The sequence below is a fragment of the Seriola dumerili genome, unplaced genomic scaffold, assembly GCF_002260705.1.
Source record: "Seriola dumerili isolate Sdu_G_001 unplaced genomic scaffold, Sdu_1.0 BDQW01000134.1, whole genome shotgun sequence".
NCBI lineage: Eukaryota > Metazoa > Chordata > Actinopteri > Carangiformes > Carangidae > Seriola > Seriola dumerili.
This window is the reverse complement of record NW_019174389.1, coordinates 2,205,154-2,219,005: the sequence shown is the minus strand read 5'-3', so window position 1 is coordinate 2,219,005 and position 13,852 is coordinate 2,205,154. Positions and strand designations below refer to the sequence as shown.

At 39.4% G+C, this 13,852-nt stretch overlaps 1 protein-coding gene across 3 annotated transcripts in view; it reads right to left on the bottom strand.

Moving 5' to 3' along the window:
* Positions 1-13,852, bottom strand: part of tenm4 (teneurin transmembrane protein 4) — a 116,119-nt gene that overhangs the window by 80,179 nt on the left and 22,088 nt on the right. Inside the window, exons 3-4 of one of the 3 annotated variants that reach the window (XM_022748912.1) lie at positions 12,788-13,009; positions 1,480-1,729 (exon numbers count right to left, since the gene is read on the bottom strand). In XM_022748912.1, coding sequence (XP_022604633.1) covers positions 1,480-1,729; positions 12,788-13,009 — 472 coding nt within the window. Of the gene's footprint in view, positions 1-1,479; positions 1,730-10,179; positions 10,186-12,787; positions 13,010-13,852 lie in introns of all 3 variants that reach the window. The other 2 variants (XM_022748913.1, XM_022748914.1) reach the window with 2 other exon arrangements.

Sequence of the window (13,852 nt, the reverse complement as noted above, 5' to 3'; positions counted from 1 at the left end):
TTATGTTTTCAAACAACACAGAACAGAAGAAGAAAGAACTAAATATCAAAATCACCGTAGTAAAAACAGGTCAGGAGTTTTTCAGGATCTCAGCAGCCAGAATAATAGCGGCTATCAGAGCAAGCGGTGGAAAGATTTGACACGGTAAACAGCACTCAAAGAAATGCTGATACACCTCAGCCCTCAACACAGTCTGAGACAATTGAATCTGAGCTGACTAGCAAAACTAACGTCAGGCTGAACGCTACCCGGCTAACAGCTTACCAGACACTTTTTGGATGCTTGTGGATATCCATCACTGTGCGACAGCACATTCACTGAGGTATTGCACGTTCCTAGCATCATATATGACAAGAGACTGCTTGTCAGTGTTCAGAGCTGCAGGTTGTATTCTCTCTTCTCAGATCAGAGAATGTGAGCAACAGCAGGCCCATCATAATGCCTACAACCTCTTCTGGTTTTATTTGTTTGTTGTTTGTTTGTCTTAAGTATAAGTGTATTTTAATTCATTCTGAAGAAAATGAAAGAAACACAATATCTAAAAGTGTTAAAACCAACCGGAGTCTGTGTACATATACTGTATGAATTTCATGTTGGGTGTTGGGTGGCCTGCGGTGGCATGACCCAAAATTAAAAAAAAAAAAAAAAAAAAGTCCTTTGAAGGGTGGTCTTAAAAAAGTCTGAAAACCAGTGCAACAGACTGTGGTCTACAGTTTTTAGATCTTAATAGTGATCATCTAAATAATGAGAAATATCTTCCATTATTCATAATACGTTCCTTCAAAACCAAGGTTCCACAACAGCTTTTTATTTAAATTTGTTCAGCAGGCGACCCGGTCACACTGAGAAGTGAGGTTTTGTTTGGGGAATTTTTCTCATGCGAGCAGAGTAATGTGATGTGATCATTAGGAGGGTTGAGATGATTCTGCTTCGCTATTCTTGATTTCATACCGCCTTGCAATAAGACCAGCCAAAGAAATACCAACAGATATTCCCTTTGTTACAATAACACTTGACAGATCTACTTCACACAAGGGCCTCCTATTGAGAAATGTGCTAGAGAACTGAATACTGATTAATATGAAATAAATAAAACTCTGGGCTGAAGTGGAGGAGCTATGAAGACTGCTCACGGGAGCCTGAATGTAATTTTGCAAGAACTGTTTCACATCCAACATGATTATAATTACTCTGCTATTTAAACTCAATAGCTTGCACAGTTTGGATTGCTAACATTAGACGACGACCCAAAAGCAGCACTTTTCTCTTGTCTGCCACAAAATCATGTTCATCACAAATGTAGGCCTTTGCCCCTAGCAGGATATTTTCCATTTTATTGCTTTGCTCCTTGTTAGCACAGTGGTAATTTAACACGGAGCAGACAGCATGAAAAACTGCGTTCAATGACACCAGGTCAAGCTCAGTCTTACAGATGCCAACATCTCTGTACATATGTCAGGGAGACAAGTGACACAGTACCTTGTTTCCAGGGGGATGTTGCTGTTCAGGAGCCAGTTGTCCTGCGCGCTGCCAGAGTCTTGACCATTGGCCGGACCCTCGGGAGGAATGGAGCTGTCTGTTGGCGCGGGACTCGGGTTGCTCCGTGGCGTGTAGTTGCCCCTGTTCAAGGAGTTAATGGAGGCCGCATGGTGCTGAGGATTGGGCGAGTGGGAGTGGGAGAGTGGTAGAGGAGGTGTCCGCAGCCGAGAGTGGTTTTGAAAGGCTCCGTCTGAAAACAGAAGAGGAGGAGAGAAATGAAAATTGTTACAGACATGACAAGAAACTAACAACAATTGTGCTCATTTACTGAGCGTGTTTAAAGGCCCTTTCGAATCTTGGTTATCTTTGGAGGCACCATCAAAAACACCCCCAAATTCACAGCTTGTTCACCAGCACATGTTTCAAAAGAACTACAGAACCACTGAGGACGATTCTGAATGTATGTGTGTGTGTGTGTGTTAGCAGGTTACGGAAGAATACACTGATTATTTAGTGCCTCATGGTGTTATTTTAACTCCCCGAGCCTCAATGTTCTGACTGATAAATAATTAGCTGTGGTTTCACCAGCAGCACATAAATTCACACCAAAAGACTCTTCTGACTGAAGAGCTACAAAGCCCTTACATGAACCACTCTTTAAAAAAGTCCTTCTTCTACTCATTATTTCTCCCGACTGGTCTCAATCAGAGTGCTCTCTGCCTCCCACAGAGACCTGTGACAGTTTACTCAGACCAGATACAGGCTCCTGTGTAAACAGACAAGCAGTCCTCTTCTTGAAACTGACCAGCTCTTCAGGCTTGGACATTTATTTAGCCAGGGAAGGTTGTTTGAGTCTGTGTAGCCTGTCTCACTCTGCCTTGTGCACCTTTTTCTCTTTCACCACAGCCACAGCCCAACGGAAGCAAACTGAAGATCAGAAACAGAAACCAACAAGTAACAACATTACCTAGCTCTTTAGCCATTATCAGCTGCACCTTTTTACCAGATCGGCAGATATTTACTAGACAAAACCTGCGCTTTGTTTCATATTTAGGTACATTTGCCGCATCTGTTGTCACTTTTCGTCATAGGATTTGAAACTATTAGATATGAAGCCTGGAAGAACAGACCGTACCCAGATCTGATACTCTGTGCACTTCACAAGATAGAAGACCAGTGTCCTTGTGCACTCTGTATCCATTTATTTCCACATCTGCTAAGCCATTCATCAATCAATGAACTCCTGGCTTTACACAGAGTGAAAGAGTGGCTTTTCTTTATAGCAGTAAGCCTCCTTTATTTCACAGATCTCCACAACACTAAATTGCCAATTCACAGCAGAAAGAGGGGAATATAGACACACAGAGGACTTATTTTGTATAATCACCTCCTTCATTAAAGCAATACCTACTCATGCCAGTCAAGAAGCTTAAGAGACATTTCAGATTTTTTAGGGGTCAGAAACATGAAGCTGCCATATCAACATGCGTCAATCAAGGCAGATAAATTAACCGTTGAGGCGCAAAACCGGTTGTGCTGAGAACAAAAGTAGCATTAAGTTTCAGTGCCTGAGGCATTTTAAGAAAATTGAAAGAAAGCCCTTTGTGTTCACAGATAATGTGCTAACGAGGAGCTCAGCAAGGAAAAACAAGAGAAAAATATAGTGTGGTGCATTTAATCCCCAAACAACCATTTAACTCTCTTCCTGTAAGCCTTTCAACATACATGTGCTTCACAGGAATCTTGGGAGTTTTACACATATGCCCGTGCTTCAACTCATTTCTACTTATATTCTATACATTCCATTCGCCAGCAGCTAAAAAGCAGACAACACTAAGGCCCTGTTAAGACCTGGCATTAACATGCAGCTCAGGTGATCTGATCACAAGTGGACCTGTGTGAACGCACCCAAGACGCAGCGAGGATGCATTTGAGATCCGAACACTCAGAACACATTTGCGGGTGGTGTCGGCCACATGCGGCCACGTTCTTTTAGGAGTGTGAGCGCAAATGTGTCCTGGCCCACATTGATGGACTGTCTACTCAACTGACGTCCTCTGCCACAGTCTAATGGCTAAAACCTTATTTCACTGTAGAGCTGTGCGCAGTGCATTGATTCGCTCGACCCCTCCTTGCCCTGCTCTCTCTCACACACACACAAACATGTCCGTCTGTCACAGTCAGACTGACTAAAAACAACAACACATTTGTTCTTTGCAAACAGAAATGACGCACAGTGGGATCCAAAGGTCTGAGACCACTTTTCCCACTCGGGAATATGAGTTTATTTGCATATAGAGCGGCGAAGTGAGATCAGATCACAAGTGGTCACTGGAGATGCATGTGCAGGCGCATTCTAATGCCAGATGTGAACTGATGTGCTTGGAGCTGTCCACTTGTGACCGGATCAGCCGAGACACATGTTAATGCGAGGTCTGAACAGGACCTAAATTTCCCCCTCAGACCTGACTCCGAACCTGGCTCACTACCACATAGTCCACAAATTTTATAGAATCAACCACTGACAGAAATGGTTTCATTTCTTTTCATTTTGGAGAGAGAGTGCTGTATCATGCATCTGCTGCACTGACAGATGGGTCCATACTGAGCACACTTTTGCACAATGCTGCCCTTGTAATTAGCTGAGACACTGAGAGAGAGGCACACCACAGTCCTGATGAACAATAGACTGGTGTGTGGTAAAAACCACGCGGTTGTTGATGACCTCCCTCCTGCACAGTAATGTACCTGATCCCTAAAGCCATTAATAAGGTTATGCTAATTTGATACAAGGACAGCAGACATATGCAGAGAAATATATCACAGGGACAAATGCATCACTGCTTTGGGAAGTATTTACTGCTTGGTAAACAAATACTTTACTTCCTATGACGATCTAGTAAATCTGGGGCAACAAGTAATTTCTTTTTTTTTAACACAGCACCATACTAACAATACATCTGAAGAGTGTACTATGGCCTCAAAAATCACCACAGGAATGAATCAAAATACATCAATGTACAGTAAGATTACACTGCATTTCTGCAAGTCCACTATATGTCCTAGCATTACACTGTTAAGCATTCTTGTTATTTTGTCAACTCCCTTCATTGAAAAGCACCGCAGACAAAGATATAACATTTGTGAATGAATACACCGTGTCTATTTGGAAAGGACATGTTAGTATTTTTGTAATTTGAGATCAGATATTCAGATATATTTAAATTTAATTTGAGAAATTATCAAAGATTTTGTATTAATTCTAAATTAAACTAAATCATTAATGTGGACAAAAGTTTGTTTTATATATTGAAAAATATGAAAAATAAATCTTGGTGGGGGATTTTGTTTTGTCTCCTCTTTGGTTATTTTCTGCTCTGCAGATTTACTTAGTTCTAACATTACAGTCATAAATATCAGATTATAATATAAATCATATTTAAATCAAGTTTCCCAATGCACAAGGATTAAGCTAAGTTTTAAACCTTACGTAGTACTCTGCAGGAGGTTAAAATGTTTGTCAGTAACCATGCAGTAATATAAAGTATTTAAAATAATGTCATACAGTTCCCTCCAAATGCTTTTACACTCTGCACAGAGCTGTTGATAAAATGACTCCACTTCACTTGTCTTATTATTTGCACATAAGCCATAACCATAATAATACATAGTAGAAGATGTTCTACAGAAAAAGAACTAGCTGAGCACTGCATCATGATTTGAATTCACTGGCTGACTGTATGCGTGCTAGCCCTTGTCCAACCAATAACCCTCCAACAGCCATGTAACTAGTCATGGTTATTTTTTGTGGAGATAAACAGAGATAAACAGAGAGATGAGAAACAAGTGTGTTTATGAGACAAAAGCACAGGGCAACATGACCCCCACAGACTGTGGTGATTCAGCAACAATTATTCACTACTATCCAAAGGACAGAAAAAAATAAATGGTTTTCTATTGACCTGCTTTGCACAATGAAATTGGCAAGAAAAGGAGATTAATTTGTTATCAGAGAGACAGAGAAGGGGGCTTTGCTACAATAGCCAAACTTTCACATGGCATTCAACGTAGAAGCCTGAAGATATCCATTCAGTCTGGGAATGTGTGTTTTCATTTTTCTTTCTAACAGATGTATGCACTGGTTCAGACCTCCTGATGCTATTCTAGACAAGTAATTAAGGCAAATCCACTTCATTAGCTGGGACCTCACCCCCTTCACCCTGAGAGATAACAGGAATGTCTGTCTAATGGTAAGATGTTATAATTGTGCCAACTTGTGAGGTATCAAAGACCTACACAATAAAATTAAAACTAAGGGTAACTTTCCAGAGTGTCCATGAAAAAAACTAAAACTAAACAGAACATTTTTAACACCTTAAAATAGATAAAAAACCAGATAATGGAACACGGTTACAGTGTTTGACTGAGGATTTGTAACCCAGGATTGTAAGAAGTCAATGTTAATTCTGTGAGATTTTTGAGCATATTAACGACTCATGAACTGACCTGAAGAAACCTGGTCCATGTATCTCATTATGGTGAATTACTGTTCATATTTTAGTGCTGATCTGCATCTAGATGTAGAGTAAAATTTTCAAAATCTATTGCATTATAAAAATAACAAACCTAGGGGATTGTGCAGCCTTAGCAGACTGTATGTGCTCTCTGAGTGCTTTCTATTTCTAAAAAGATCATGTTGAATTTATTAAATGCATTTATTATACACAGACTTCAGTGTAGATTGTTGGGGATTGAGTTCTAGCCAAAGGTGATACAAATCCCATGAAATACACAATTTAAAATGTCACAAATATTATAATTAATCTTATTCACCTCAGGGACTGTCATACTTCTCTTACTGGTAAAGGTTTGTAGTACTCAAGTTGAACAATAGCCAATAGCTATTCCAACTAAAAATGAACTATGTACAGCAATGAAAACTTAAGTATGTTAAAGCTTTTACATCAGAGTAACTTTGCTTGTCTCATTGAATTCATTGAACATCAAGTGTCTGAGTTACAAAACCAGAAAACTACTTATCTTGCTCAAGAGATGAGTTAGAGAAAAAAAAAAAAAAAAAAAACGCCTCCCCCCCGTTTCTTGGACTACATAAAATAGCACACTCAAATTGACTTGTCAGTAATGATGCCACTCTACACCTGAGGAGAGCTCCAGCAAATCTCACCCTCCACATCACCTGGCGTCCCACCTGACTGAACTCAGCGACAGTAGTCATGGAAACAGTTCAGTAAACTGCAGTGAAGCAGTAAATCTATATGTAAAGGATCAGACTTTATTTCACCGCATACATATTTCATAGGATACTTAGCAACCAGATAGTAGCAACTGTAAATATGCATCTTAAGTTTTTACAGTTTTTACAGTAGGAGCAGTCAATGTAATCTCAGTCAAATAAGCTGCATACAGTGCTACTGTATGTGCTGTTCTCCAACTATTACTGTCAAATTTGAACTGTGAATAAATGTATGTATCAAGTTTGACATTTAAAACCTTCAAAATACCTACACCTGTTGATATCTGCCCATACAGAAAAACATGACACATGTGTCCCTATATCAAGAGTGATGCTGTAATATATCTTCTGTAAAGTGTCCTTGAGTGCTGTGAAAGGCGCTGCCAAATAAAATGTATTATTATTACTATTATTATTATTATTATTATTATTATTATTATTATTATTATTATATGCATGTCACCTACTGTATAAGATGATATATTATTATCTATATATATACATCCTCTGGATATATGAAGATATACGTTTATACAATGGTATAATTTATTTATATTTATTAAAAAATTCTATAATTCATTTTATATGGTATAACATGTTGCAAGCATATATTTTAATATATACTGAATTTATATATACAGTACATATATATATATATATATATATATAAATACACATATACATATACATACATATATACATATGCTTATAAATGTTTTTCTTATTAATTTAAAACATTTATATCTCTCCATTCTGGCAAAGTGGTCTCAGACCTTTGGACCCTGTTGTATATAATATTAACATTATATTGATAGGCTATAGGATGGATATATATCATACATGATACATATATATCCAATATAAGCATTCATACATAAACATAAACATACATATTTGTATGGGCTAGACATATGTGTCATTATATGAAATTGATCCAACTTCTAATAGGTTTTCTATATAATTTTTCTATATCTTTTTATGTTATATGTACATATACTGTATGTAATATATGGAAACTGAATATATGTACATATATTACACTTGCATACATGAAAAAATATTCTGGTGGTATAATCTTTTGCCACATTTGATAACATAAAGAGGAACTGGGATCTGACTTAATTTGCCTCCCTGTGCTGTATCCAGGGAGGAGGTCTCTGTCTGAACAAGGACAGCGGATAAAATCACAGAGGACTGATGGTCACACCTGATGAAATAAAGTGATATGACATGCCCCGGACACCCGATCAACGCACTGAGGTGTGAGCCATTCAATACAGAATTAATCAAAAGCTATCCAGCACCCAGATAAATCATTAAATCTTGCTTACTGCTACAGCCCCTATGGCTAATCATAGGAGCAAAATTTCCAGTTGAGTACCATTTGTCTATAAAAATACAAATAGAATTTGTCATGAAGGCAGTGAAGCTGCACTCTCTCCTGGCTCCCTGAAGCTGGTTCTCTATGTCGGCCCTGCTGTTTCCAACACCATTAGAAATGTCTGAAGGGAAGAGCCATGCGGGAATACTAGCTGTCTTTCCTGTACTCATTTGAGAGGTAACAGGTACCACAAACAACACATGGTGGATATAACGCTCAGCTGTCCTCTGGTTCTCTCCATGGGACTAAGGTGAAAAAGATCTTCTGGAATCCGAATATAAGTTCAGCTTCATTACTAACTGGAGGAGGGAAAAAATCTGCTATTGTATAACATCCTGCCACCAGCTTTCACTGAGGTCAAGTAAACTCAATTATACACAAAACAAAACAAAATAATAAATTTAAAAAAAAATAGACTATTTAAAAAAAAAAAGCAACTTATATAAAACATTTTTTTTTTTTTTTTAATCACAAACTAAGGTTTACTACAGTTTGCAACCTAATCCATTAGGACCAGTCCTGGCATATGCTCCTCTCTCCCTTTCTGAGATCAAATGGATTTTCTGTCAGTTTTTGAGCTGCCTTAGCAAGAACAAGAGACAAGTGGTTATGTATGCTCTGTTCTGTATGTCACTCTGCTGCATATCCATCAAGAGGTTGAGGATTTTGTTAGAGGGCACAGATGGTCTGCAATTATCATGGAATGAAAGTAATGCATCTCAATTTATGTCAATGAAAAGAAGATATGTAGGTATGCAAAATGCATTATCCATGGTCTCTGTGCGCTGACGAACAGCAAGTTGAATGGAACTGGACAAATTGTCTGTTGGCTCCAGTTCATTGATAACTCAACATCAACATCAAGAGAAACAAATTCCTTTTGATATGTCAACTCAAAACTGAAATCTCACATATTCAGAAAACAAGGACATGGTATGCAAGCGCCATGTGCTACTCATTAAATTATTATTTAGCCTCAGATAGTTTAATTCCTCATGGTGTCTGTGGCTAAATTACTTTCTGGTGTGACCTCTTTTAACCAGATTTCCCCCCCGTCTTTGCAGACACAGGGGGATGATTAAGCAGTTCAAATGAAGACTTATTTGAATTCACGCACAGCCACGTCCCCATGCCTTCTAGCCGGCTCAACATTCCTGCTTGGTCAGCTGTGAGGTCGTGGTGTGTTGGCTCTTTTCACCAGGGAGCCCGGCTGCACTGAAAGCCAACACTGGCCGACCCCATGCTGTTTTGCATTAAGAGATGCTAATGCTGGGAGGTTGCAGTGTCTCAGATCTTTCGGCTCAGCGTGGCAGCGGGCTCCCACTGGCAGCCTCCCCAGGAAGAAGCCCCTGAGAGAAAGCCGAGGGCCACACTGAAACACATGCTTCACAAAAGGACCGCAGGCTTCAACGAGCAGCCTCGTCAGCCACAGAGACCCTGGCTCAGTGTTCTTCCAAATGAAAACAGGATCCCGAAAAAAAATAAACACTGCAGCCTTGGAGGCTACTAATGTGAATAACGACATGCTGCTGAAAGCGTTTACTTATGCAAAATCCAGCAGAACATTTTAAGTCCTGTATGTGGGCTCAAAGATGACCTTGAGCAAATGTAATCCCAAGTGATAAAAAGCCACCTGTTTTCCAGTGCAACAGATACACTGTGAGCCAATTATTTTGGGCATACATCTTTTTCCTGTGGTTATTTACTGACAATACAAAAGTAAGCATTTCCTGCACCGTGTCAACTGAATATTTCTTCAATAACTGACCCACATGTCAAAGAGATCTGATTTGATATTCCAGTCATTTTTGCCATGTTGGCTTTTAAATTACTTTTTTTTTTTTTTTTTTTTTGCTCATGTAATTCGCACTGAATACCTGAGATGCATACTTAATTCAAGATTACGTTACATTTGGCAACATGAAGTCTTTTTCTTTTTTTTCCAACTAGAACTCCGACATCTGCATCAAACAGAAAACATTAAAATTCCTGTTCCACGTATTTGATTAGACAATTCAGGACAGTTGCTTTAATCATGTTAGATACCTAGCTGTGTGTCCATTACCATGTTCTGTATGCCAAATCTACACCACAACCTATCTGGCTCACTCTAGTTCCGTCACCTTGAAAAGATTAAGTTTATGTAGCTGAAGGGAACAGTGTCACGACACATTGGACAAGTATTAATGAAGTCACTTCTTTCCCTGAAATGGTGAAACCAGCCTGGGTTGACAGAGTCATTTAGTTACATATATTATTTGCCACAAAAGCTTTGGGGTCTGGAGGTAATTTACATAGAGAGGCATCAGATATCACTGTCTCCTTAGTGAAAATCTACACACAAAATTGAGCAAGGCAAATACTAAAAATACAAAACAGTATCCAACTTAAATGAGGATTAGTCATGCAAATTGTCTTTTTTTTACTGAACCAACTGTGCTAGAAATCACATTTTCATTAAATTCAAGTGGCTGCTTCAAAGAACAGCCAATGGGAATACAATGTGTTGCTCACTGGAGTGAAAGAGTAAAAATAAATTTCAACCAAAAAAAAAAAAAAAAGAGAAAAATATGCAGATTTGAATAAACAAAATCTACAAGCTTATAAAGTTTTCGGATGTGATGTGGAAAATGCATGAGAAGGCATGGAGCAAGCTCACATGGCTCAGTAGGTGGTTTAAGTGAACAAAAAATGGAGGCTTTTTTTTTTTCTTTTCTCTCACTGATTGTAACTGGCTCCTCTGTCAAAGATTTTCTGAAACCACACAATGAAGAATGTCAAAGAAGAGCCTCAAAGAAAAGCGTATTATGCATAATTTACTATTTATTTATATGAAACGCCAGCAAGGTGACAGGTCCTCAGAGTGGACAAGAGCATCGATAGAAAGAATTCTGGTTTGATATTTTTTGAGATATTAAAGTGGAAAAAGGCTTTGCGCCCACTAGCAGAAGGCACACAGGAACATGCTGTACTTTGCAAATTAAAAGGAGCCTTACAAAGCCTGAGGATGACTAAGGTAGAGCCGGGGATATTCCTCCTCCCACCCCTCACTGACAGCCCGAGGCCAACCTAAACGCTGTACCTATGCAAATCAGTGTCATTGTTATGAGACAAATCTGCCGCGGTAAAGGCCAGTCCCTCCACCCATGTCCCCTGAAGTCATGTCACTGTTGGGTGACCAGCTTGTTGCTACTGTGGAATTGGGGGGTGGGGGTATTTGCTACTGGATTAATAACTCATTCTCCAGGCTTTCTGAGCAGGCAGCTGGGGCACTACGGAGTTTGATGTACTTCAACCCTTTGGGTAGTTAACTTGTAAGCTCGATCAATTATTTAGATCATTTTATTTTGTTTTGTGTTTTGCAGTGCCACTGGGAGAAGCGAGTAGCTGCCGTAGACGAAAGACATCCACATTCAAATATCAAAGAACACCTTATTCAGCATGCAAATTGATGAGTTATGGGAGACACGCGGCATAAATCGCTGACTTTGAATGACAACGTTTTATATTTTCATGTAGATGGATCATAAACAAGAATATATAACGTACTACAAGTCCAAATGTGACCATGCGGCCATAATAATAAATCTGCTTTCCTGAGGTTACCTTGAGGAAATACTTGAAATGATCTTATCGTCCATGCATTTTTCATACGCCATGCACTGAGTGTTTGCGGTGTTATAAACAAAGTATATTGAATTAGTGAGCTTCAAGGCTGAGCCAGTAATGAATCCACAAGAGTCTATGAATCTATAACAATCGGTCATACAGCAACAGACAAATAATATAATATCAGCTCAACAACACAGTTTCACCCCATAGACCGAGCAAACGATATATTGTCTGCCACACACAATTCATTAGTGCCCACAGTGACATGTCAAATAAAAACTTCATAATAATTAAATGAATAAGTTAACTGCTGATACAATGTGTGACTTCTACCTAGTAAATCTACTGTACATGTTTTTGCAGTAAGTGAATTTTTGTCAACTGTCAACACCGTGTTTCCAGTGCGAGTGCAAATGTCATTCTGTCTGTCTGAATGAATGTTAAGCCAACAGCAGGAGACACTGAGTGTTTCAAGAGCAATGAATAGCTGACATTTATTAATGAGAAACCACATATGGATTTTTCAAACCTAATCTAACTCGAGAGGCGTTGTCTGCGTTTGAGCTGTACTCAAAATACAGAACTACAGTATGTCTTTCATGGGCTAACACTGTTTTTAATTTAAGTTCAAAGGAGTCTGGGACTGTGTTGCACCTGGTATGAAGTAGCTGTCTTTATTTTTGCTTGTCTCCTATCCAAGGTGCAGAGGATGCATACAGGCTGCTGCTTCTGAAAACTCTACAGAGGGAATGTGGATGGTTACTCCCACCAGCATACAATGAAACTGAAGAGAAATATCTGTGACAAATATCTCCTGCTGAACCAAAATTGTCCATCTCTTTGAGCGAAGCTCTGAACTTTGCAGACCTTGCTTCAGAGAGTTCTGTGCATTTCCTGAGGCTATGTATCGACTCAGAGTTTCTACTCTCTCTCATGGTGCTCAGAAAAAAAAAGGGACATATTCTTGCCCATAGCCATCTGCATGACCTATAACACAACATGTCCAGGAGCAGGGGAAGGCTAACCTCTAGAAAGCAACAGTAGTTTGAAAACCAACTCACCATCAGCAGTTGCAGTGGCAGGAGCATACAGGTTCCCTGAGCCAGTTTTAACTAAGAATGAATTGGGGCCAAACTCATCCTCAGAGTCAGAGTCCTGGGCTGGCTGAGCCGCACAGTTACCTAGCAACCTTCCCTGGCTCTCATTGGCTGCAATGGAAGGGGGAGGGTATGGGAGCTGCTCAACAGGGGAGGAGGAGGCGGATGAACAATGCAGCGGAGGACCTGTGGACCACAAACAGAGACAACACATGGGGGGGAAATGAAACACACCCAAACACAGGCAACATCACATAGGAGCAGAACACACACACACACTCACACACACACACACACACACACATATGCAAGACTTAATTCTGACACTTCAAAAACAAACAGGGACACATCTGCCTTTGTCTCCGCCACCTCACCCCAGCTGGGAAGAACAATACAAACAAGTGAAATGACTTTGAGACAGAATAGAAAAGGCAAAAGCCTGGCACTGGTTTAGAGAAATATAAACAACAAAACACCCTTTAGGGATTTTTAAACGCTAAAAAGGAGAATAATTCCAGGTTAATATGCTCAAATCTTAATAAAAAGCTGATTAGTTTGCGTGTATGCTTCCACAAGACATACCCTGTATGCAGCAGAGGAGCACATGAAGTCAATGTATAGTCAAATATAAATAAAAAACTTTAACTCTAAGTTCTAAAAATTCTTTTGAAACAACACCATGTCACACAACTGCACGGCCCAAACTACAAAAATTACACTAGCAGATTCAACATTTGTGTGTTGTGCAGCAGGCATACGAATATGTTCCTAAATATGGCGGAGTTGTTAATACCCCCCTCCTGTGGAAACACATATAACCCCCCGTCAGCCAAGAAATGAATCCAACCTGAACCAATCCTTCCTATTTCTTCTGTACTCTGTGTCCATCTCAGCTTTCCTACTTGTCAGTAATATAAAATACCACCATGATCAGACTGGCCACTCACCTTCACGGCAGAATCTGAATAATTTACAGGTGTGATTGTTCATAGCTTCTTGTTATAAACCAAAGTGTTACCCCAATTCTTA